The sequence below is a fragment of the Gobio gobio genome (genome assembly GCF_949357685.1).
Source record: "Gobio gobio genome assembly, chromosome: 5".
In the NCBI taxonomy this organism is placed as follows: domain Eukaryota; kingdom Metazoa; phylum Chordata; class Actinopteri; order Cypriniformes; family Gobionidae; genus Gobio; species Gobio gobio.
Window position 1 is genome coordinate 63773101 of NC_137101.1, and position 26544 is coordinate 63799644.

Here is a 26544-nt window from a genome sequence, read left to right on the forward strand (position 1 = left end):
ATCAACAGATCCTGGTGTGATCAGAGGAACGTACATTCTATCAAGTCTTTCTGTTCTCCTGATCTGGAACTTCTCATGGTTCTGTGCCGACCATTCTGGCTACCGAGAGAATTCACAGCGGTCATCATCACAGCTGTGTATATTCCCCCACAAGCTGACACAGACCGGGCACTAAAGGAACTGTATAGGACAGTAAGTGAGCAGGAAACCGCGCATCCTGAGGCTGCGTTTATTGTGACCGGGGACTTTAACAAAGCCAACTTCAAACGCATTGCACCTAAATACCACCAACATGTTAGCATCAACACGCGAGGGAACCGTGTTTTGTACCACTGTTACTCTCCCTTCCGGGATGGTTACAAATCCCTCCCGCGCCCACCATTTGGCAAATCGGACCACTCTTCCATTCTCCTTCTGCCCGCATACAGGCAGAGACTGAAACAGGAAGCACCCGCCCTTAGAACCATCCAGTGCTGGTCGGACCAATCGGACTCTATGCTACAGGACTGTTTTGATCACGCGGACTGGGAGATGTTCCGGTCGGCCTCTGATGACGACATCGAGGTCTACGCTGATAGCGTAACGTGTTTCATCAGGAAGTGCGTAGAAGACGTTGTTCCGACCAAAACAATTCGGCTGTACCCAAACCAGAAGCCGTGGCTAAATGGGGATGTTCGCGCGGCACTCAATGCGTGGACCTTCATTTTTAACTCCGGTAATGAGGAGGAGCATAAACAAGCAAGTTATGCCCTCCGAAAAACCATCAGAGCAGCAAAACACCAATACAGGGACAAGATTGAAGGACAGTTCAACACCACCGACTCCAGAAGCATGTGGCGGGGAATTAACACCATCACGGACTATAAAGGGAACACAAACTCCACCGTGAACACCGCTGCCTCTCTCCCGGACGAGCTCAACACCTTTTATGCTCGCTTTGAGGGAACTAACACCGCCCTCGCGGAGAGAGAGCTCGTGGCTGAAGATGCAGAGGTTGGTACACTCTCTGTATCTGTAGCGGATGTAACCCGATCCTTCCGGCGGGTGAACATCTGTAAAGCGGCGGGTCCAGACGGCATTCCGGGCCGCGTCATCAGAGCGTGCGCGCACCAACTGGCTGGAGTTTTTACGGACATCTTTAACCTGTCCCTCTCCCTGTCTGTGGTCCCCACATGCTTCAAAACATCCACCATTGTGCCTGTACCGAAGCAATCAAAAACACTCTGCTTAAACGACTGGCGTCCTGTTGCTCTGACCCCCATCATCAGCAAATGCTTTGAGAGACTAATCAGAAACCACATCTGCTCTGTTCTCCCTCCCTCACTGGACCCACTGCAGTTTGCATACCGCATAAACCGCTCCACTGATGATGCCATTTCATCCACTATACACACTGCTCTCTCCCACCTGGAAAAGAGGAACACATATGTGAGAATGCCCGGGAAACACCGGGCTCTAGGCTTAAACAGCTTGCTATGTTCCTGTCAAACAGACGCCAGGTGGTCAGAATGGGCAGTAACATCTCCTCATCATTGACTCTCACCACTGGAGCCCTTCAGGGCTGTTTTCTCAGCCCACTCCTGTACTCCTTGTACACACATGACTGTGTGGCAATCCACAGCTCCAACACCCATCATCAAGTTTGCTGACGATACGACGGTGGTAGGTCTCATCACTGACAATGATGAAACGGCCTACAGAGAGGAGGTGCACACTCTGACACGATGGTGTCAGGAGCACAACCTCTCCCTCAACGTCAGCAAGACCAAGGAGCTGGTGGTCGACTTCAGGAGGAATGAGAGAGAACAACACCCCATCACCATCAATGGAGCACCGGTGGAGAGAGTCAGCAGCTTCAAGTTCCTCGGTGTCCACATCACAGAGGAACTCTCATGGTCCGTCCACACCGAGGCCGTTGTGAAGAAGGCTCATCAGTGCCTTTTCTTCCTGCGACGGCTGAGGAGGTTTGGAATGAACCGCCACATCCTCACACGCTTCTACAGCAGCACCATAGAGAGCCTGCTGACTGGCTGCATCACCACCTGGTACGGCAACAGTACCGCCCGCAGCCGCAAAGCCCTGCAAAGAGTAGTGCGCACGGCCAGCTGCATCATCGGAGGTGAGCTTCCCTCCCTCCAGGACATGTATGCCAGGCGGTGTGTGAAGAGAGCTCAGAGGATCATCAGAGACTCTAGCCACCCGAGCCATGGGCTGCTCTCACTGCTGCCATCAGGCAGGCGGTACCGCAGCATCAGAACACGCACCAGCCGACTCCAGAACAGCTTCTTCCCACAAGCAATTAGACTACTTAACTCCTGATCCATCAGGATCATAACACACTGACAGAATATCACTCAGCACAACCCACTGTAGATACACACACATTATATACACATTTATTTATCATATAGCACCTATTGTACATTGGATCTCTACTGTGAATAATATTGTATACTGTACATTGTATATTATTATTATTATAGCTTAATGTATACTGTTTAATGTATGTTTAGTGTATATTGTTTAAAGTATATGTATATTTTAAGTATGTGTATATTGTTTAAAGCTGTGAGAACTACACTCACATTGTGTAAATTATTTATTGTTTATTGTAGAGTTTACCGTGCTGTGAGTAATTGTGGGCGCATCAGATGTGTAATCTGATGCTGCTTTAAATGTTGTACATGTCATGTCATGACTACTATGTTGCTCGGAACTGCACCTAAGAATTTCACCTGCTGTTGCACTTGTGTATATGGTTGTGTGACAATAAAGTGATTTGATTTGATTTGATTTGATTTGATATGGTGGCTGGGTGGGCTGGTAGTTCCCTGCATACCCTTTCCATCTTGCAGGCCTACCAGGCCGACCTCCTCAAGGAGCTTGATGAGGGCGAGGGACCCTCTCCGGAGGATGTTTTGGAGCTGCGGAAGGCTGAGGATTTGTCTCTCCGCATCACCAAGGAGACAGCTCATGCTGTTGGCCGTTCTATGGCTTCCTTGGTGACTGTGGAGAGACATTTATGGCTGAACTTATCGGGGATGAAGGAGAAGGACAAGTCCTTCCTCCTAGACTCCCCGATTTCGCCTTCGGGTCTATTTGGCGACGCGGTTGAGGCCGTTGTCACCAAATACCAGGAGGCGAAGAGTCAGTCAGTGGCCTTCCGTCAGTTCGTCCCTCGCCGCTCGGAGCCGGGGAAGGCGGCCCCTAGGGGGCAGCCTCAGCCGTCCACTAGCTCCCTCAGCTGCAGAGGGAGAGCGTCACCTCTAGAGCCCCTCCTCCGGGAGCTTGGCAACAGAGACGGCGCTCTCTCCAGAAGACTCACCAGCAGCCTTCCGCTCCCAGAGGTGATCTGAGGAACGTACTCAGGGCTCCGAAGGCTGCTGGGAAGAAGCCCTAGCTGCGGCAGGGCTTCTAAGGGCAGTCCCCCCCGCAGAAGGGCAATCAAGGTTGCTTCTTCTGGGGCGCTCTGGGGAAATCGATGTGGAATCCCGCCGTCTATGACGTTTCGGGCCACATCGATTTCCCGCGAACGCATGCTGCTCCAGCCGCCTCTGGAAAGACCTGCGGCTGGGCAGCGCACGCGTTCGCACACAGAGAATCGTTCCCAACTACTTCCTGCCGGTCATCCGCTTCAGGGGGTTGGGGATGAGGCTCGTGTAACACCCGAAGCCAGCCTCGAGAGCCGGTACTTTATAGTTCCCAAAAAGGATTGCGTCCGATTATAGGTATTTGAATTGGTCTCTGAGGAGGTTCAGATTCAAAATGCTCACGGTTCCTATCATCGTGAGTCAGATCCAGTTCGAGGACTGGTTCGTCACGATAGATTTAAAGGACGCATACTTCCATATTTCCATCCTTCCATGTCACAGGAAGTTCTTGAGGTTTGCTTTCAGGGGCGAGGCGTACCAATATCGAGTGCTTCCCTTCGGTCTAGCTCTTTCCCCACGCACATTCACAAAGTGCATGGATGCAGCTCTGGCTCCATTGAGACTCTAGGGCATCCGTGTGCTGAATTATATCAACGACTGGCTCATATTGGCCCAGTCGTACGATATGGCAGTTCGGCATCGAGATGTCGTTCTGGCCGATATAAAGTGCTTGGGGCTGAGACTCAACACAACAAAGAGTGTGTTGACGCCGTCCCAGAGGACTACGTTCCTAGGGATCGTATGGGACTCGACGACGATGCGGGCACAATTGTTGGGAGGGCCGTCATTCCTCCTGGCACATAAATTGCCTGGAGATGATGGCGGTCTATAAAGCTCTCAGGAGCTTTCTCCCGGACCTCTGCGGCCAACATGTCCTGGTACGAACAGACAATACGTCTGTTGTAGCGTACCTGAATCATCAGGGGGGGTTGAGGTCGTGCCCTCTATGTAGACTGGCGCATCAAATTCTCCTGTGGTCCCAAGGGAAACTGTTGTCCATTAGGGCAATGTATGTCCCGGGGGTCCAAAATCAGGGAGCAGACATCCTGTCGAGGCAGGGGCTGAGGCCCGGGGAGTGGCGACTCCACCCGGAGGAGGTGGAGGCCATGTGTGAGAGGTTCGGCCCAGTTGAAGTGGACCTGTTTGCTTCTCACGAGACGTCCCACTGTCCATTGTGGTTTTCCATCACGTATCCAGCCCTGCTGGGGTTGGATGCCATGGTTCAGACGTGGCCGAGGCCGCGTCTGTACGCATTTCCCCCGATTGCTCTGCTCCCGGGAGTCCTGGAGAGGGTCCGCCAACAGGGGGTCAGCCTACTTTTAGTAGCACCCCGTTGGCCGACGCGAGTTTGGTTCTCGGATATCATAGCGCTGCTGGCAGGTCCTCCATGGCAGATTCCTCTGAGGAGGGATCTCCTATCTCAGGCAGGGGGCACAATATTTCACCCCCGGCCTGAGATTTGGAACCTGTGGGTCTGGCCCTTGAGGGGGTCAGGTACCTAGAGGCTGGCCTGTCGGCAGAGGTGATAGAGACTTTACTCAGTTCCAGGGCTCCGTCTTCAAGAGGCTGTACAGCCCCAAGTGGTGAGCCACTTGGTGCAGGGAGCGTGAGGTGGACACAGTTAACTGGCCGGTGGCTTCAGTGCTGGAGTTCCTCCAAGATCGCTTCTCTGCGGGTCTAACCCCGTCCACACTCAGGGTGTCCGTGGCTGCCATGGGGCTTTCCACACTCCTTTGGGTGATGGTCTGGGGTAGGCACCAGCTGGATGTACAGTTCCTCCATGGGGTTCGGAGGATGAGACCTGTGGCTTATTCCAGACTCCCAACCTGGGATCTGGCAGTGGTTGTCGAGGGCTGGCTGAGGCCCCCCTTTGAGCCATTGGAGTCGGATGAACCCGAAGAGCTTGACCCTAAGATGGCCTTTCTCCTAGCGAGTGCATCGCTAAAAAGAAAAAGAGTGGGGGACCTTTAGGCCTCGGCGGTAACGCCGACTTGCCTGGAGTTCCTCCGTGGGAGTTAGGGCTATCCTTCACCCTAGGCAGGGCTAGGTGCCTGAAGTGTCATCAGGGGTGGTCAGGTTTTTTGGTTCTGCGGGTTTTTCATCCTTCGCCTCACGTGACGGCAGATGAACCTTCACTGGGAAGCACTTTGAGGAGTGCTGGGGCACATGGCAACAGCGTCCAAGGTGATACCTTTTGACCTGCTGCACGTGAGACCTCTACAGTGGTGGTTGGAAACCAAGGGGTTTTCCCCCAGAGGGAATCCTTTCCGTATGATCAGGGTAACGCGCAGATGCCTTCGTTCCCTAGTTATATGGAAGAAACCTTGGTTTTTGTCCCAGGGGCCGGTGTTGGGAGCGTCCTGTTGCCGGGAAACCGTTTCAACAGACACCTCCCTCACCGGTTGGGACACGGAAAAGGAAAGGGTGGAGAAGTATCTCCCTACGGCGCCTGGCGCTAGGGTACTCAAGTCCTAGTTGTGCCCGGTCTCCGGCTTCACACTAGGGCAGGCACTACCCTCGGTGTGGGCTAGTGGGTACTCGTTCCCCAAAATGTCGTTCCGACGCAGTGAGAGTTCCCTCGAAAGGGAACGGCTCGGGTTACGTCTGTAACCCTTGTTCCCTGAGAAGGGAACGACCACTGCGTCGCGTCACCACACCTCGGCACGCCTGGAGCGCATGCTTCAGAGCAATAGCTGCCGTTTCAATGCGCCGGCTCCCCTTTTATACTTCCGGGTACGCCGTCACAGTGACGTCATCACGCACGCCAATCAGATTGGGCTAGTTTCTATACGGACTTCAGATTCGCTAATGCTTAGGGAGTATCCCCAAAATGTCGTTCCGACGCAGTGCTCGTTCCCTTCTCAGGGAACAAGGGTTACAGACGTAACCCGAGCCGTTTTCACAGACACTGCGTCTGTTGAGCTTTAGTAAAGGTGTTTTGCATGGCCGAAACACATGTTGACTTCTTGTGTGAACTCAGACATAAATCTTCTGTGATTAAATTTTTTACACAACATATTGAATAAGTGATTTTCATTAAAAATACATTATGGGGATCTTATGTTTAGAGTTGTTCCGATTCCGATACTGGTATGGGAAATATCACCGATACCACAACAAATTCTGGCATCGGTATCGGCGAGTACTTGAACCCATGTACCGATCCGATACCATTTTCTTAAACAAGACCTAGTTATGACCGCAAGCTTTGCCTAACCACTGCACGGTTCTTCTTGCGAAGAAGAAATGAAAACACATTAGTAGTATGTCTGCTGTTTAGCAGTATATTTCAGACTGGACCAACCAGACAGTAAAACGGCGACTAGGGAAGTCACAAGTACGGGCACTTCAGTACCAAGTCGGTGCTGAAATTGAAAAAATGTGATGATACCAGCATTTCTGTAGTACCGACACCCGAGTAGGCTATATTCAGTACCCGCAGCTGGCTCCAGACTGTAGCCGAATATATACGAGTGTCTGTGAATATTAAACTGCAAAATACTATTTAAATATTACTCCTGCAATTTCTACCTCTCTGTGTATAAATTGACAGACTATATTAGGCTACTGTTGTAGCCTACTGTAGATTTAGCTCTATGTAACAATAATACGTCTCTATTACTAATAATAATTATGCCTAGACGGTTGCTTATGTTTTACTTGTTTTGTTGTAAAGAGATTATTTTCTGATTACTAAATAATTGTTTATATTCCTAGACTTATATTGCACAGTTATACAGTTATATTGTAAAACTAAAATATATTTTTCAGTTTGCAGTGTTAGATTTGTGGCTGCATTTGAAGTTCTTTTTCACTTAAGAAAAATAAATAATATTACTGTCAAATGCATGTCAGATAATAAAAATACTGTAATAAATACATGTAAATAAATGTAATGTAATAGTAGTTAGTTTAATATGGTGTATTTGTTCATGTTTTATTAAGGGATAAGTCTGAAGCACATAAAATTATTCTAGCAATTCATACAGGGCTAGTAGTTTAAACAGCTGTATATACATATACAAACACAGGTATCGGATCAGTTTCGGGAAGGGAAAAAGGGTAGCGGAACATCTCTACTTATGTTAAGACGATTATCATCATAAAAGATTAAATCTGTTTTGTTTTAGTCCAGCTCAGCAGCGGAGATCAGAACTAGAGCCCAGCTGTGTGTCTATGAAGAGTGATGCGTCTATGAGTCGGCCAATACAATTTAAGAGTGGAGATACACAGCCTGGTATCAGGTAAAACATTTCAACAAAAGATATTATAGTACGGCATTTCTCACGCTTTCAGGCTCTGTGTCACGCTCTTAATTTGCCCAAGTAAATCTCACGCCAAATTGCCAACCCTGCTTTTGATATGAAACAAAGCTTTTAGATTTTTAAAAGTTTTAATATGAAATTCATACAAAAATAAATACCCTTTTGGTGCACTTAATATGGCAACAGATCTGTGTATCGCCTCAGTTAAAGCCAGAGCCGTTAAAAAAGAGAGTTGCAACATGCTTTGATCTCACCAGCGGCGCTGTCACGCGGTCACGTGGTTCACAAACAAGCCAGCGCTGTCAATACATCTGAATGGCTTTAAGCAGAACAGACAACAGCTTCACTATACAGGTAAACATTACAGCATAGTGCAGAGGTGGGCAAACTTTAGACCAGAGGGCCACATCAAGTTTTGAAAAATAAAGTGAAGAGCTGCATAATAAATCCTTGATAAAAGAACATTTATTTACACTGGAAGTATGAATGGAAAATATATTATCTGACAGAAGCATTTGTCACATTAAACAACGGGAACACTTTACAATACCGGTGCACTAATATGCATTAATTCATGCTTAACTCCTTGAGTGTCAAAGATCGCCGACGGCCCCAGATTACTGTTGTTCAACATTCACTGCTCGTTAAAACATCACAGTCACACTTTATCTGGACAAACTCAGTTTCTGTAACGAGTGGTTGCACAGGAACAGGCAGTAGACTCAGGAAATCCAAATATAAATTTTAATTTGAACTTTCAGGAACATGGAAGAATAACAGAAAACACATCTCACCATCAAGGTTACCAGACAAAGAATGAATGAACAGGGAGGAACTTGAATGCAAACACAGATGACCGATTAAATGAAGCACAGGTGATACAGATGATGACTAACTAAACACAGCTGAACAGAACTAGACTAACGAGGGTAACCAAGGAAACAGACAAGTGGCGGGAAACTAAGACAAAGGAACACGTGACAGAATCAAAACAGACTAAACATGTGACATAACTCCCCCCGGTAGGCGTGTCCTCGCGCCGTAGAAAGGACGGGGGGGCGGATGGGAGGACGGGCACCCTGGAGTCCTTGGGGACCACAGCATGTGATCCGGGTGTTCCTGGCTGGCATGGAAGCCTCCAGGGTGGTACCTGTGTTCAGGAGACCACGGAGGCGCAGGGAGCTCAGGTCGCCATGGTGGCATAGGGATTCAGGTTGCCATGGTGGGGCCGGGAATTCAGGTCGCCATGGTGGCTCAGACCTTTCAGGTTCGGCCTTCGTAAAGGGGTAGCCCCCCTTCTCAAAATTTTCTTGGGAGGAACAACAGTCCACTCTGGACTGGAGACGGGAGGCAGAGGCCACTCTGGACTCTTGACATGGACAGGAGCTGTCACTGAATTCTCGACGGGGATAGGAAACGTCACCGGACACTGGACAGGAGACGGTTATGTCCAAAAATCAATGAGCCAGTGGTCCTCAACAGGCTCTGGATGGAGACAGGGGACGTCACTGGGCTCTGGATGGAGACAGGGAACGTCACTGCGCTCTGGATGAAGACAGGGAACGTCACTGGGCTCTGGATGGAGACGGGGAACGTCACTGGGCTCTGGGTGGAGACAGGGAATGTCACTAGGATCTAGATGGAGATAGGGAACTTCACTTGGCTCTGGATGGTGACAGGGAACGTCACTGGGCTCTAGATGGAGACAGGGAACGTCACTGGGCTTTGGATGGAGACAGCGAACGTCACTGGGCTCTAGATGGAGACAGAGAACGTCACTGGGCTCTGGATGAAGACAGGGAACGTCACTGGGCTCTGGATGGAGACAGGGAACGTCAATGGGCTCTGGATGGAGAAAGGGAATGTCACTGGGCTCTGGATGGAGACAGGGAACGTCACTGGGCTCTGGATGGAGAAAGGGAACGTCACTGGGCTCTGGATGGAGACAGGAGACGTCACCGGACACTGGACAGGAGACGGTTCTGTCCAAAAATCAATGAGCCAGTGGTCCTCAACAGGCTCTAGATGGAGACAGGGAACGTCACTGGGCTCTGGATGGAGACAGGGAACGTCACTGGGCTCTGGATAAAGACAGGGAACATCAATGGGCCCTGGATGGAGACAGGGAACGTCAATGGGCTCTGGATAGAGACAGTGAACGTCACTGGGATCTGGATGGAGATATGGAACTTCACTTGGCTCTGGATGGTGACAGGGAACGTCACTGGGCTCTGGATGGAGACAGGGAACATCACTGGGCTCTGGATGGAGACAGGGAATGTCACTGGGCTCTGGATAGAGACAGTGAACGTCACTGGGATCTGGATGGAGATATGGAACTTCACTTGGCTCTGGATGGTGACAGGGAACATCACTGGGCTCTGGATGGAGACAGGGAACATCACTGGGCTCTGGATGGTGACAGGGAACGTCTCTGGGCTCTGGATGGAGACAGGGAACATCACTGGGCCCTGGATGGAGACAGGGACTTTCACTGGGCTATGTATGGAGACAGGGAACGTCACTGGGCTCTGGATGGTGACAGGGAACGTTACTGGGCTCTGGATGAAGACAGGGAACGTCACTGGGCAGGATGGAGACAGGAAACGTCACTAGGCTCTGGATGGAGACAGGGAACGTCACTGGGCTCTGGATGGAGACAGGGAACGTCACTGGGCTCTGGATGGAGACAGGGAACGTCACTGGGCTCTGGATGGAGACAGGGAACATCACTGGGCTCTGGATGGAGACAGGGAACGTCCCTGGGCTCTGGATGGAGACAGGGAACGTCACTGCGCTCTGGATGAAGACAGGGAACGTCACTGGGCTCTGGATGAAAACAGGGAACGTCACTGGGCTCTGGATGGAGACAGGGAACGTCACTGGGCTCTGGATGGAGAAAGGAAATGTCACTGAGCTCTGGATGGAGACAGGGAACGTCACTGGGCTCTGGATGGAGACAGGGAACGTCACTGGGCTCTGGATGGAGACAGGAGACGTCACCGGACACTGGAGAGGAGACGGTTCTGTCCAAAAATCAATGAGCCAGTGGTCCTCAACAGGCTCTGGATGGAGACAGGGAACGTCACTGGGCTCTGGATGGAGACAGGGAACGTCACTGGGCTCTGGATGAAGACAGGGAACATCACTGGGCCCTGGATGGAGACAGGGAACGTCACTGGGCTCTGGATAGAGACAGTGAACGTCACTGGGATCTGGATGGAGATATGGAACTTCACTTGGCTCTGGATGGTGACAGGGAACATCACTGGGCTCTGGATGGAGACAGGGAACATCACTGGGCTCTGGATGGTGACAGGGAACGTCTCTGGGCTCTGGATGGAGACAGGGAACATCACTGGGCCCTGGATGGAGACAGGGACTTTCACTGGGCTATGTATGGAGACAGGGAACGTCACTGGGCTCTGGATGGAGACAGGGAACGTCACTGGGCTCTGGATGGTGACAGGGAACGTTACTGGGCTCTGGATGAAGACAGGGAACGTCACTGGGCAGGATGGAGACAGGAAACGTCACTAGGCTCTGGATGGAGACAGGGAACGTCACTGGGCTCTGGATGGAGACAGAGAACGTCACTGGGCTCTGGATGGAGACAGGGAACGTCACTGGGCTCTGGATGGAGACAGGGAACATCACTGGGCTCTGGATGGAGACAGGGAACGTCCCTGGGCTCTGGATGGAGACAGGGAACGTCACTGCGCTCTGGATGAAGACAGGGAACGTCACTGGGCTCTGGATGAAAACAGGGAACGTCACTGGGCTCTGGATGGAGACAGGGAACGTCACTGGGCTCTGGATGGAGAAAGGAAATGTCACTGGGCTCTGGATGGAGACAGGGAACGTCACTGGGCTCTGGATGGAGAAAGGGAACGTCACTGGGCTCTGGATGGAGACAGGAGACGTCACCGGACACTGGACAGGAGACGGTTCTGTCCAAAAATCAATGAGCCAGTGGTCCTCAACAGGCTCTGGATGGAGACAGGGAACGTCACTGGGCTCTGGATGGAGACAGGGAACGTCACTGGGCTCTGGATGAAGACAGGGAACATCACTGGGCCCTGGATGGAGACAGGGAACGTCACTGGGCTCTGGATAGAGACAGTGAACGTCACTGGGATCTGGATGGAGATATGGAACTTCACTTGGCTCTGGATGGTGACAGGGAACGTCACTGGGCTCTGGATGGAGACAGGGAACATCACTGGGCTCTGGATGGAGACAGGGAACGTCACTGGGCTCTGGATAGAGACAGTGAATGTCACTGGGATCTGGATGGAGATATGGAACTTCACTTGGCTCTGGATGGTGACAGGGAACATCACTGGGCTCTGGATGGAGACAGGGAACATCACTGGGCTCTGGATGGTGACAGGGAACGTCACTGGGCTCTGGATGGAGACAGGGAGCATCACTGGGCCCTGGATGGAGACAGGGACTTTCACTGGGCTATGTATGGAGACAGGGAACGTCACTGGGCTCTGGATGGAGACAGGGAATGTCACTGGGCTCTGGATGGTGACAGGGAACGTTACTGGGCTCTGGATGAAGACAGGGAACGTCACTGGGCTGGATGGAGACAGGAAACGTCACTAGGCTCTGGATGGAGACAGGGAACGTCACTGGGCTCTGGATGGAGACAGGGAACGTCACTGGGCTCTGGATGGAGACAGGGAACGTCACTGGGCTCTGGATGGAGAAAGGGAACGTCACTGGGCTCTAGATGGAGACAGGGAACGTCACTGGGCTCTGGATGGAGACAGGGAACGTCACTGGGCTCTGGATGGAGACAGGGAACGTCACTGGGCTCTGGATGGAGACAGGGAACGTCACTGGGCTGGATGGAGACAGGGAACGTCACTGGGCTCTGGATGGAGACAGGGAACGTCACTGGGCTGGATGGAGACAGGGAACGTCACTGGGCTCTGGATGGAGAAAGGGAACGTCACTGGGCTCTGGATGGAGACAGGGAACGTCACTGGGCTCTGGATGGAGAAAGGGAACGTCACTGGGCTCTGGATGGAGACAGGGAACTTCACTGGGCCCTGGATGGAGACAGGGAACGTCACTGGGCTCTGGATGGAGACAGGGAACGTCACTGGGATCTGGATGGAGACAGGGAACGTCACTGGGCTCTGGATGGAGACAGGGAACGTCACTGGGCTGGATGGAGACAGGGAACGTCACTGGGCTCTGGATGGAGACAGGGAACGTCACTGGGCTCTGGATGAAGGCAGGGAATGTCACTGGGCTCTAGATGGAGACAGGGAACGTCACTGGGCTCTGGATGGAGAAAGGGAACGTCACTGGGCTGGATGGAGACAGGGAACGTCACTGGGCTCTGGATGGAGACAGGGAACTTCACTGGGCTGGATGGAGACAGGGAACAACACTGGGCTCTGGATGGAGACAGGGAACGTCACTGGGCTCTGGATGAAGACAGGGAACGTCACTGGGCTCTGGATGGAGACAGGGAACATCACTGGGCTCTGGATGGAGACAGGGAACGTCACTGGGCTCTGGATGAAGGCAGGGAACATCACTGGGCTCTGGATGGAGACAGGGAACGTCACTGGGCTCTGGATGAAGGCAGGGAATGTCACTGGGCTCTGGATGGAGACAGGGAACGTCACTGGGCTCTGGATGGAGACAGGGAACGTCACTGGGCTCTGGATGGTGACAGGGAACATCACTGGGCTCTGGATGGAGACAGGGAACATCACTGGGCCCTGGATGGAGACAGGGGACGTCACTGGGCTCTGGATGGAGACAGGGAACGTCACTGGGCTCTGGATGGAGACAGGGATGGTGGATGGTGTCCTGGATGGTGACAGGGAATGTCACTGGGCTCTGGATGGAGACAGGGAACGTCACTGGGCTCTGGATGGAGACAGGGAACGTCACTGGGCTCTTGATGGAGACAGGGAACATCACTGGGCTCTGGTTGGAGACAGGGAACGTCAAGAGCATCTCTAAAAACTCCTGACATGGTCTTAGAAAATGTTTCATAAAATTCATAGTTTTGGACATAACAGCCTCAGATTTGAAATGAAGCATGACCACACTTGTGGCATCACTCTAGTTGTGATTATAAGTTATACTACATTCACATAATATTTTTAAACATTTAAAAATATATTATTAATATTTTAAATTTCAGTTTTTATGTCTGAGCCTATATATCTCCATATTTATAACTGTCTGAGTAATTCTGAGGAGTCTCAAGCGTAAACTCTCAAGTGTTGGCTTTCTAGAAATATATTGGATATGTGTCTATTCAGAATAACTTGTGGACAGCAGCCTTTTTATTATGGGTATGTCAAAATGTATCTGTCTGTATCTGATAATATAAGACACACACGCACAGTTTTGTATAAACAAGGTGTAAAATAAATGATTACAAAGTTCTCTTTAAAGTGATTTTTAAATGATAAATGAATAGTTGATTTGTTGCATACAGTAGTTGCATATATTAACTTTAATCTCTCTCTCTGTGTTTTAGTCCAGCTCAGCAGTGGCGATCAGAACTAGAGCCCAGCTGTGTGTCTATGAAGAGTGATGCGTCTATGAGTCGGCCAATACAATTTAAGAGTGGAGATACACAGCCTGGTATCAGGTAAAACATTTCAACAAAAGATATTATAGTACGGCATTTCTCACGCTTTCAGGCTCTGTGTCACGCTCTTAATTTGCCCAAGTAAATCTCACGCCAAATTGCCAACCCTGCTTTTGATATGAAACAAAGCTTTTAGATTTTTAAAAGTTTTAATATGAAATTCATACAAAAATAAATACCCTTTTGGTGCACTTAATATGGCAACAGATCTGTGTATCGCCTCAGTTAAAGCCAGAGCCGTTAAAAAAGAGAGTTGCAACATGCTTTGATCTCACCAGCGGCGCTGTCACGCGGTCACATGGTTCACAAACAAGCCAGCGCTGTCAATACATCTGAATGGCTTTAAGCAGAACAGACAACAGCTTCACTATACAGGTAAACATTACAGCATAGTGCAGAGGTGGGCAAACTTTAGACCAGAGGGCCACATCAAGTTTTGAAAAATAAAGTGAAGAGCTGCATAATAAATCCTTGATAAAAGAACATTTATTTACACTGGCAGTATGAATGGAAAATATATTATCTGACAGAAGCATTTGTCACATTAAACAATGGGAACACTTTACAATACCGGTGCACTAATATGCATTAATTCATGCTTAACTCCTTGAGTGTCAAAGATCGCCGACGGCCCCACATTACTGTTGTTCAACATTCACTGCTCGTTAAAACATCACAGTAACACTTTATCTGGACAAACTCAGTTTCTGTAACGAGTGGTTGCACAGGAACAGGCAGTAGACTCAGGAAATCCAAATATAAATTTTAATTTGAACTTTCAGGAACATGGAAGAATAACAGAAAACACATCTCACCATCAAGGTTACCAGACAAAGAATGAATGAACAGGGAGGAACTTGAATGCAAACACAGATGACCGATTAAATGAAGCACAGGTGATACAGATGATGACTAACTAAACACAGCTGAACAGAACTAGACTAACGAGGGTAACCAAGGAAACAGACAAGTGGCGGGAAACTAAGACAAAGGAACACGTGACAGAATCAAAACAGACTAAACATGTGACATAACTCCCCCCGGTAGGCGTGTCCTCGCGCCGTAGAAAGGACAGGGGGGGCGGATGGGAGGACGGGCACCCTGGAGTCCTTGGGGACCACAGCATGTGATCTGGGTGTTCCTGGCTGGCATGGAAGCCTCCAGGGTGGTACCTGTGTTCAGGAGACCACGGAGGCGCAGGGAGCTCAGGTCGCCATGGCGGCATAGGGATTCAGGTTGCCATGGTGGGGCCGGGAATTCAGGTCGCCATGGTGGCTCAGACCTTTCAGGTTCGGCCTTCGTAAAGGGGTAGCCCCCCTTCTCAAAATTTTCTTGGGAGGAACAACAGTCCACTCTGGACTGGAGACGGGAGGCAGAGGCCACTCTGGACTCTTGACATGGACAGGAGCTGTCACTGAATTCTCGACGGGGATAGGAAACGTCACCGGACACTGGACAGGTGACGGTTCTGTCCAAAAATCAATGAGCCAGTGGTCCTCAACAGGCTCTGGATGGAGACAGGGAACGTCACTGGGCTCTGGATGGAGACAGGGAACGTCACTGCGCTCTGGATGAAGACAGGGAACGTCACTGGGCTCTGGATGGAGACGGGGAACGTCACTGGGCTCTGGGTGGAGACAGGGAACGTCACTGGGCTCTGGATGGAGAAAGGGAATGTCACTGTGCTCTGGATGGAGACAGGGAACGTTACTGGGCTGGATGGAGAAAGGGAACTTCACTGGGCTCTGGATGGAGACAGGAGACGTCACCGGACACTGGACAGGAGACGGTTCCCTGGTCCTCAACAGGCTCTGGATGGAGACAGGGAACGTCAGTGGGCTCTGGATGGAGACAGGGAACATCACTGGGCTCTGGATGAAGACAGGGAACATCACTGGGCCCTGGATGGAGACAGGGAACGTCACTGGGCTCTGGATAGAGACAGTGAACGTCACTGGGATCTGGATGGAGATATGGAACTTCACTTGGCTCTGGATGGTGACAGGGAACGTCACTGGGCTCTGGATGGAGACAGGGAACATCACTGGGCTCTGGATGGAGACAGGGAACGTCACTGGGCTCTGGATAGAGACAGTGAACGTCACTGGGATCTGGATGGAGATATGGAACTTCACTTGGCTCTGGATGGTGACAGGGAACATCACTGGGCTCTGGATGGAGACAGGGAACATCACTGGGCTCTGGATGGTGACAGGGAACGTCTCTGGGCTCTGGATGGAGACAGGGAACGTCACTGGGCTCTGGATGGAGACAGGGAACGTCACTGGGCTCTGGATGGTGACAGGGAACATTACTGGGCTCTGGATGAAGACAGGGAACGTCACTGGGCAGGATGGAGACAGGAAACGTCACTAGGCTCTGGATGGAGACAGGGAACGTCACTGGGCTCTGGATGGAGACAGGGAACGTCACTGGGCTCTGGATGGAGACAGGGAACGTCACTGGGCTCTGGATGGAGACAGGGAACATCACTGGGCTCTGGATGGAGACAGGGAACGTCCCTGGGCTCTGGATGGAGACAGGGAAAGTCACTGCGCTCTGGATGAAGACAGGGAACGTCACTGGGCTCTGGATGAAAACAGGGAACGTCACTGGGCTCTGGATGGAGACAGGGAACGTCACTGGGCTCTGGATGGAGAAAGGAAATGTCACTGGGCTCTGGATGGAGAAAGGGAACGTCACTGGGCTCTGGATGGAGAAAGGGAACGTCACTGGGCTCTGGATGGAGACAGGAGACGTCACCGGACACTGGACAGGAGACGGTTCTGTCCAAAAATCAATGAGCCAGTGGTCCTCAACAGGCTCTGGATGGAGACAGGGAACGTCAGTGGGCTCTGGATGGAGACAGGGAACATCACTGGGCTCTGGATGAAGACAGGGAACATCACTGGGCCCTGGATGGAGACAGGGAACGTCACTGGGCTCTGGATAGAGACAGTGAACGTCACTGGGATCTGGATGGAGATATGGAACTTCACTTGGCTCTGGATGGTGACAGGGAACGTCACTGGGCTCTGGATGGAGACAGGGAACATCACTGGGCTCTGGATGGAGACAGGGAACGTCACTGGGCTCTGTATAGAGACAGTGAACATCACTGGGATCTGGATGGAGATATGGAACTTCCATTGGCTCTGGATGGTGACAGGGAACATCACTGGGCTCTAGATGGAGACAGGGAACATCACTGGGCTCTGGATGGTGACAGGGAACGTCACTGGGCTCTGGATGGAGACAGGGAACATCACTGGGCCCTGGATGGGACAGGGACTTTCACTGGGCTATGTATGGAGACAGGGAACGTCACTGGGCTCTGGATGGAGACAGGGAACGTCACTGGGCTCTGGATGGTGACAGGGAACGTCACTGGGCTCTGGATGAAGACAGGGAATGTCACTGGGCTGGATGGAGACAGGAAACATCACTAGGCTCTGGATGGAGACAGGGAACGTCACTGGGCTCTGGATGGAGACAGGGAACTTCACTGGGCTCTGGATGGAGACAGGGAACGTCACTGGGCTCTGGATGGAGACAGGGAACGCCACTGGGCTGGATGGAGACAGGGAACAACACTGGGCTCTGGATGGAGAAAGGGAACGTCACTGGGCTCTGGATGGAGACAGGAAACGTCACTGGGCTCTGGATGGAGACAGGGAACGTCACTGGGCTCTGGATGGAGACAGGGAACGTCACTGGGCTCTGGATGAAGGCAGGGAATGTCACTGGGCTCTGGATGGAGAAAGGGAACGTCACTGGGCTCTGGATGGAGACAGGGAACGTCACTGGGCTCTGGATAGAGACAGGGAACGTCACTGGGAGCTGGATGGAGATATGGAACTTCACTTGGCTCTGGATGGTGACAGGGAACGTCACTGGGCTCTGGATGGTGACAGGGAACGTCACTGGGCTCTGGATGGAGACAGGGAACGTCACTGGGCTCTGGATGGTGACAGGGAACATCACTGGGCTCTGGATGGAGACAGGGAACATCACTGGGCCCTGGATGGAGACAGGGGACGTCACTGGGCTCTGGATGGAGACAGGGAACGTCACTGGGCTCTGGATGGAGACAGGGATGGTGGATGGTGTCCTGGATGGTGACAGGGAACGTCACTGGGCTCTGGATGGAGACAGGGAACGTCACTGGGCTCTGGATGGAGACAGGGAACATCACTGGGCTCTGGATGGAGACAGGGAACATCACTGGTCTCTGGATGGAGACAGGGAACGTCAAGAGCATCTCTAAAAAATCCTGACATGGTCTTAGAAAATGTTTCTTAAAATTCATAGTTTTGGACATAACAGCCTCAGATTTGAAATGAAGCATGACCACACTTGTGGCGTCACTCTACGTAGTTGTGATTATAAGTTATACTACATTCACATAATATTTTTAAACATTTAAAAATATATTATTAATATTTTAAATTTCAGTTTTTATGTCTGAGCCTATATATCTCCATATTTATAACTGTCTGAGTAATTCTGAGGACTCTCAAGCGTAAACTCTCAAGTGTTGGCTTTCTAGAAATATATTGTATATGTGTCTATTCAGAATAACTTGTGAGCAGCAGCCTTTTTATTATGGGTATGTCAAAATGTATCTGTCTGTATCTGATAATATAAGACACACACACGCACAGTTTTGTATAAACAAGGTGTAAAATAAATGATTACAAAGTTCTCTTTAAAGTGATTTTTAAATGATAAATGAATAGTTGATTTGTTGCATACAGTAGTTGCATATATTAACTGTAATCTCTCTCTCTGTGTTTTAGTCCAGCTCAGCAGCGGAGATCAGAACTAGAGCCCAGCTGTGTGTCTATGAAGAGTGATGCGTCTATGAGTCGGCCAATACAATTTAAGAGTGGAGATACACAGCCTGGTATCAGGTAAAACATTTCAACAAAAGATATTATAGTACGGCATTTCTCACGCTTTCAGGCTCTGTGTCACGCTCTTAATTTGCCCAAGTAAATCTCACGCCAAATTGCCAACCCTGCTTTTGATATGAAACAAAGCTTTTAGATTTTTAAAAGTTTTAATATGAAATTCATACAAAAATAAATACCCTTTTGGTGCACTTAATATGGCAACAGATCTGTGTATCGCCTCAGTTAAAGCCAGAACCGTTGAAAAAGAGAGTTGCAACATGCTTTGATCTCACCAGCGGCGCTGTCACGCGGTCACGTGGTTCACAAACAAGCCAGCGCTGTCAATACATCTGAATGGCTTTAAGCAGAACAGACAACAGCTTCACTGCTCAGCCGCTGCTCCTCCACATCGAGAGGGGACAGCTGAGGTAGCTCGGGCATCTGCTCTGCCTCCTGAACGCCTTCCCGGGAAAGTGTTTCTGGCATGTCCAACCGGGAGGAGGCCCCGGGGAAGACCAAGGACCCGCTGGAGGGACTATGTCTCCCGGCTGGCCTTGGACCGCCTCTGTGTCCCCCCGGAAGAGCTAGAGGAAGTGTCTAGGGAGAGGGAAGTCTGGGCATCTCCGCTTAGACTGCTGCCCCCGTGACCCGGCCCCGGATAAAGCGGAAGAAGATGGATGGATGGACAACAGTTTCAAAATACAGGTAAACATTACAGCATAGTGCAGAGGTGGGCAAACTTTGGACTCTTGACATGGACAGGAGCTGTCACTGAATTCTCTCTGGATGGTGACAGGGAACGTCACTGGGCTCTGGTTGGAGACAGGGAACGTCACTGGGCTCTGGATGGTGACAAGGAACGTCACTGGGCACTGGATGGAGACAGGGAACGTCACTGGGCTCTGGATGGAGACAGGGATGGTGGATGGTGTCCTGGATGGTGACAGGGAACGTCACTGGGCTCTGGAGGGAGACAGGGAACGTCAATGGGCTCTGGATGGAGACAGCGAACGTCACTGGGCTCTGGATGGAGACAGGGAACGTCACTGGGCTCTGGATGGAGACAGGGAACGTCACTGGGCTCTGGATGGAGACAGGGAACATCACTGGGCTCTGGATGGTGACAGGGAACGTCACTGGGCTCTGGATGTTGACAGGGAATGTCACTGGGCTCTGAATGGAGACAGGGAACGTCACTGGGCTCTGGATGGAGACAGGGAACATCACTGGGCTCTGGATGAAGACGGGAACGTCACTGGGCTCTGGATGGAGACAGGAGACGTCACCGGACACTGGACAGGAGACGGTTCTGTCCAAAAATCAATGAGCCAGTGGTCCTCAACAGGCTCTGGATGGAGACAGGGAACGTCACTGGGCTCTGGATGGAGACAGGGAACGTCACTGGGCTCTGGATGAAGACAGGGAACATCACTGGGCCCTGGATGGAGACAGGGAACGTCACTGGGCTCTGGATAGAGACAGTGAACGTCACTGGGATCTGGATGGAGATATGGAACTTCACTTGGCTCTGGATGGTGACAGGGAACATCACTGGGCTCTGGATGGAGACAGGGAACGTCACTGGGCTCTGGATGGAGACAGGGAACGTCACTGGGCTCTGGATAAAGACAGGGAACGTCACTTGGCTCTGGCTGGAGACAGGGAACGTCACTGGGCTCTGGATGGAGACAGGGAACGTCACTGGGCTCTGGATGGAGACAGGGAACGTCACTGGGCTCTGAATGGAGACAGGGAATGTCACTGGGCTCTGGATGGAGACAGGGATGGTGGATGGTGTCCTGGATGGTGACAGGGAACGTCACTGGGCTCTGGATGGAGACAGGGAACGTCAATGGGCTCTGGATGGAGACAGGGAACGTCACTGGGCTCTGGATGGAGACAGGGAACGTCACTGGGCTCTGGATGGAGACAGGGAACGTCACTGGGCTCTGGATGGAGACAGGGAACGTCACTGGGCTCTGGATGGAGACAGGGAACGTCACTGGGCTCTAGATGGAGACAGGGAACGTCACTGGGCTCTGGATGGTGACAGGGAACGTCACCGGGCTCTGGATGGAGACAGGGAACGTCACTGGGCTCTGGATGGAGACAGGGAACGTCACTGGGCTCTGGATGGAGACAGGGAACGTCACTGGGCTCTGGATGGAGACAGAGAACATCACTGGGCTCTGGATGGAGACAGGGAACGTCACTGGACTCTGGATGGAGACAGGGAACATCTCTGGGCTCTGGATGGAGACAGGGAACGTCACTGGGCTCTGGATGGTGACAAGGAACATCACTGTGCTCTGGATGGAGACAGGGAACGTCACTGGGCTCTGGATGTTGACAGGGAACGTCACTGGGCTCTGAATGGAGACAGGGAACGTCACTGGGCTCTGAATGGAGACAGGGAACGTCACTGGGCTCTGGATGGAGACAGGGATCGTCACTGGGCTCTGAATGGAGACAGGGAACGTCACTGGGCTCTGAATGGAGACAGGGAACATCACTGGGCTCTGGATGGAGACAGGGAACGTCACTGGGCTCTGGATGGAGACAGGGAACATCACTGGGCTCTGGATGAAGACAAGGAACGTCACTGGGCTCTGGATGGAGAAAGGGAACATCACTGGGCTCTCAATGGAGACAGGGAACATCACTGGGCTCTGGATGGAGACAGGGAACGTCACTGGGCTCTGGATGGAGACAGGGAACATCACTGGGCTCTGGATGGAGACAGGGAACGTCACTGGGCTCTGGATAAAGACAGGGAACGTCACTTGGCTCTGGCTGGAGACAGGGAACGTCACTGTGCTCTGGATGGAGACAGGGAACGTCACTGAGCTCTGGATGTTGACAGGGAACGTCACTGGGCTCTGAATGGAGACAGGGATCATCACTGGGCTCTGGATGGAGACAGGGAACGTCACTGGGCTCTGGAGGGAGACAGGGAACGTCACTGGGCTCTGGATGGAGACAGGGAATGTCACTGGGCTCTGGATGGAGGCAGGGAACGTCACTGGGCTCTGGATGAAGACAGGGAACGTCACTGGGCTCTGGCTGGAGACAGGGAACGTCACTGGGCTCTGGATGGAGACAGGGAACGTCACTTGGTTCTGGATGGAGACAGGGAACGTCAGTGGGCTCTGGATGTAGACAGGGAACGTCACTGGGCTTTGGATGGTGACAGGGAACGTCACTGGGCTCTGGATGGAGACAGGGAACGTTACTGGGCTCTGGATGAAGACAGGGAACGTCACTGGGCTCTGGATGGTGACAGGGAACGTCACTGGGCTCTGGATGGAGACATGGAACGTCACTGGGCTATGGATGGAGACAGGGAACCTCACTGGGCTCTGGATGAAGACAGGGAACGTCACTGGGCTCTGGATGGAGACAGGGATGGTGGATGGTGTCCTGGATGGTGACAGGGAACGTCACTGGGCTCTGGATGGAGACAGGGAACGTCAATGGGCTCTGGATGGAGACAGGGAACGTCACTGGGCTCTGGATGTTGACAGGGAACGTCACTGGGCTCTGAATGGAGACAGGGAACATCACTGGGCTCTGGATGGAGACAGGGAACGTCACTGGGCTCTGGATGGAGACAGGGAACGTCACTGGGCTCTGGATGGAGACAGGGAATGTCACTGGGCTCTGGATGGAGGCAGGGAACGTCACTGGGCTCTGGATGGAGACAGGGAACGTCACTGGGCTCTGGCTGGAGACAGGGAACTTCACTGGGCTCTGGATGGAGACAGGGAACGTCACTTGGCTATGGATGGAGGCAGGGAACATCACTGGGCTCTGGATGAAGACAGGGAACGTCACTGGGCTCTGGATGGAGAAAGGTAATGTCACTGGGCTCTGGATGGAGACAGGGAACTTCACTGGGCTCTGGATATTGACAGGGAACGTCACTGGGCTCTGAATGGAGACAGGGAACATCACTGGGCTCTGGATGGAGACAGGGAACGTCACTGGGCTCTGGATGGAGACAGGGAACATCACTGGGCTCTGGATGAAGACAGGGAACGTCACTGGGCTCTGGATGGAGACAGGGAACGTCACTGGGCTCTGGATGGAGACAGGGAACGTCACTGGGCTCTGGATAGAGACAGGGAACGTCACTTGGCTCTGGATGGAGGCAGGGAACGTCACTGGGCTCTGGATGAAGACAGGGAACGTCACTGGGCTCTGGCTGGAGACAGGGAACGTCACTGGGCTCTGGATGGAGACAGGGAACGTCACTTGGCTCTGGATGGAGACAGGGAACGTCAGTGGGCTCTGGATGTAGACAGGGAACGTCACTGGGCTCTGGATGGTGACAGGGAACGTCACTGGGCTCTGGATGGAGACAGGGAACGTCACTGGGCTCTGGATGGAGACAGGGAACGTCACTGGGCTCTGGATGGAGACAGGGAATGTCACTGGGCTCTGGATGGTGACAGGGAACGTCACTGGGCTCTGGATGGAGACAGGGAACGTCACTGGGCTCTGGATGGAGACAGGGAACATCACTGGGCTCTGGATGGAGACAGGGAACGTCAAGAGCATCTCTAAAAAAATCCTGACATGGTCTTAGAAAATTTTTCATAAAATTCATAGTTTTGGACATAACAGCCTCAGATTTGAAATGCAGCATGACCACACTTGTGGCTTCTCTCTAGTTGTGATTATAAGTTATACTACATTCACATAATATTTTTAAACATTTAAACATATATTATTAATATTTTAAATTTCAGTTTTTGTGTCTGAGCCTATATATCTCCATATTTATAACTCTCTGAGTAATTCTGAGTATTCAGCTGTAAACTCTCAAGTGTTGGCTTTCTAGAAATATATTGGATATGTGTCTATTCAGAATAACTTGTGAGCAGCAGCCTTTTTATTATGGGTATGTCAAAATGTATCTGTCTGTATCTGATAATATAAGACACACACACGCTCAGTTTTGTATAAACAAGGTGTAAAATAAATGATTACAAAGTTCTCTTTAAAGTGATTTTTAAATGATAAATGAATAGTTGATTTGTTGCATACAGTAGTTGCATATATTAACTGTAATCTCTCTCTCTGTGTTTTAGTCCAGCTCAGCAGTGGAGATCAGAACTAGAGCCCACCTGTGTGTCTATGAAGAGTGATGCGTCTATGAGTCGGCCAATACAATTTAAGAGTGGAGATACACAGCCTGGTATCAGGTAAAACATTTCAACAAAAGATATTATAGTACGGCATTTCTCACGCTTTCAGGCTCTGTGTCACGCTCTTAATTTGCCCAAGTAAATCTCACGCCAAATTGCCAACCCTGCTTTTGATATGAAACAAAGCTTTTATATTTTTAAAAGTTTTAATATGAAATTCATACAAAAATAAATACCCTTTTGGTACACTTAATATGGCAACAGATCTGTGTATCGCCTCAGTTAAAGCCAGAGCCGTTGAAAAAGAGAGTTGCAACATGCTTTGATCTCACCAGCGGCGCTGTCACGCGGTCACGTGGTTCACAAACAAGCCAGCGCTGTCAATACATCTGAATGGCTTTAAGCAGAACAGACAACAGCTTCACGATACAGGTAAACATTACAGCATAGTGCAGAGGTGGGCAAACTTTAGACCAGAGGGCCACATCAAGTTTTGAAAAATAAAATGAAGAGCTGCATAATAAATCCTTGATAAAAGAACATTTATTTACACTGGAAGTATGAATGGAAAATATATTATCTGACAGAAGCATTTGTCACATTAAACAACGGGATCACTTTACAATACCGGTGCACTAATATGCATTAATTCATGCTTAACTCCTTGAGTGTCAAAGATCGCCGACCGGCCCCAGATTACTGTTGTTCAACATTCACTGCTCGTTAAAACATCACAGTCACACTTTATCTGGACAAACTCAGTTTCTGTAACGAGTGGTTGCACAGGAACAGGCAGTAGACTCAGGAAATCCAAATATAAATTTTAATTTGAACTTTCAGGAACATGGAAGAATAACAGAAAACACATCTCACCATCAAGGTTACCAGACAAAGGATGAATGAACAGGGAGGAACTTGAACGCAAACACAGATGGCCGATTAAATGAAGCACAGGTGATACAGATGATGACTAACTAAACACAGCTGAACAGAACTAGACTAACAAGGGTAACCAAGGAAACAGACAAGTGGCGGGAAACTAAGACAAAGGAACACGTGACAGAATCAAAACAGACTAAACATGTGACATAACTCCCCCCGGTAGGCGTGTCCTCGCGCCGTAGAAAGGACAGGGGGGGCGGATGGGAGGACGGGCACCCTGGAGTCCTTGGGGACCACAGCATGTGATCCGGGTGTTCCTGGCTGGCATGGAAGCCTCCAGGGTGATACCTGAGTTCAGGAGACCACGGAGGGGCAGGGAGCTCAGGTCGCCATGGCGGCATAGGGATTCAGGTTGCCATGGTGGGGCCGGGAATTCAGGTTGCCATAGTGGCTCAGAGTTCAGGTCGCCATGGCGGCTCAGACCCTTCAGATTCGGCCTTCGTAAAGGGGTAGCCCCCCCTCCCAAAATTTTCTTAGGAGGAACAACAGTCCACTCTGGGCTGGAGACAGGAGGCGGAGGCCACTCTGGACTCTTGACATGGACAGGAGCTGTCACTGAATTCTCGACGGGATAGGAGACGTCACCGGACACTGGACAGGAGACGGTTCTGTCCAAAAATCAATGAGCCAGTGGTCCTCCAACAGGCTCTGGATGGAGACAGGGAACATTACTGGGCTCTGGATGGAGACAGGGAACGTCACTTGTCTCTGGATGGAGACAGGGAACGTCACTTGTCTCTGGATGGAGACAGGGAACATCACTGGGCTCTGGATGGAGACAGGGAACATCACTGGGCTCTGGATGGAGACAGGGAACGTCACTGGGCTCTGGATGGAGACAGTGAACGTCACTGGGCTCTGAATGGAGACAGGGAACGTCACTGGGCTCTGGATGGAGACAGGGAACGTCACTGGGCTCTGGATGGAGACAGGGAACGTCACTGGGCTCTGGATGGAGACAGGGAACGTCACTGGGCTCTGGATGGTGACAAGGAACGTCACTGTTCTCTGGATGGAGACATGGAACGTCACTGGGCTCTGGATGTTGACAGGGAATGTCACTGGGCTCTAGATGTTGACAGGGAACGTCACTGGGCTCTGAATTGAGACAGGGAACGTCACTGGGCTCTGAATGGAGACAGGGAACGTCACTGGGCTCTGGATGGAGACAGGGAACATCACTGGGCTATAGATGGAGACAGGGAACATCACTGGGCTCTGGATGGA

The 26544-nt window shown here is 51.1% G+C and overlaps 1 protein-coding gene across 1 annotated transcript in view; it reads left to right on the forward strand.

The window, feature by feature from the left end:
- Nucleotides 1-4537: 4537 nt before the first annotated feature.
- Nucleotides 4538-26544, forward strand: part of LOC307126356 (uncharacterized protein) — a gene marked incomplete at its 5' end in the record, with an annotated part of 92522 nt that continues 70515 nt past the window's right edge. The window contains 5 exons of the mRNA XM_079816822.1: nucleotides 4538-4638; nucleotides 7562-7675; nucleotides 14217-14330; nucleotides 19130-19243; nucleotides 24319-24432. Of these exons, the coding sequence (XP_079672948.1) occupies nucleotides 4538-4638; nucleotides 7562-7675; nucleotides 14217-14330; nucleotides 19130-19243; nucleotides 24319-24432 (557 nt within the window). The remainder of the gene's footprint in view (nucleotides 4639-7561; nucleotides 7676-14216; nucleotides 14331-19129; nucleotides 19244-24318; nucleotides 24433-26544) is intronic.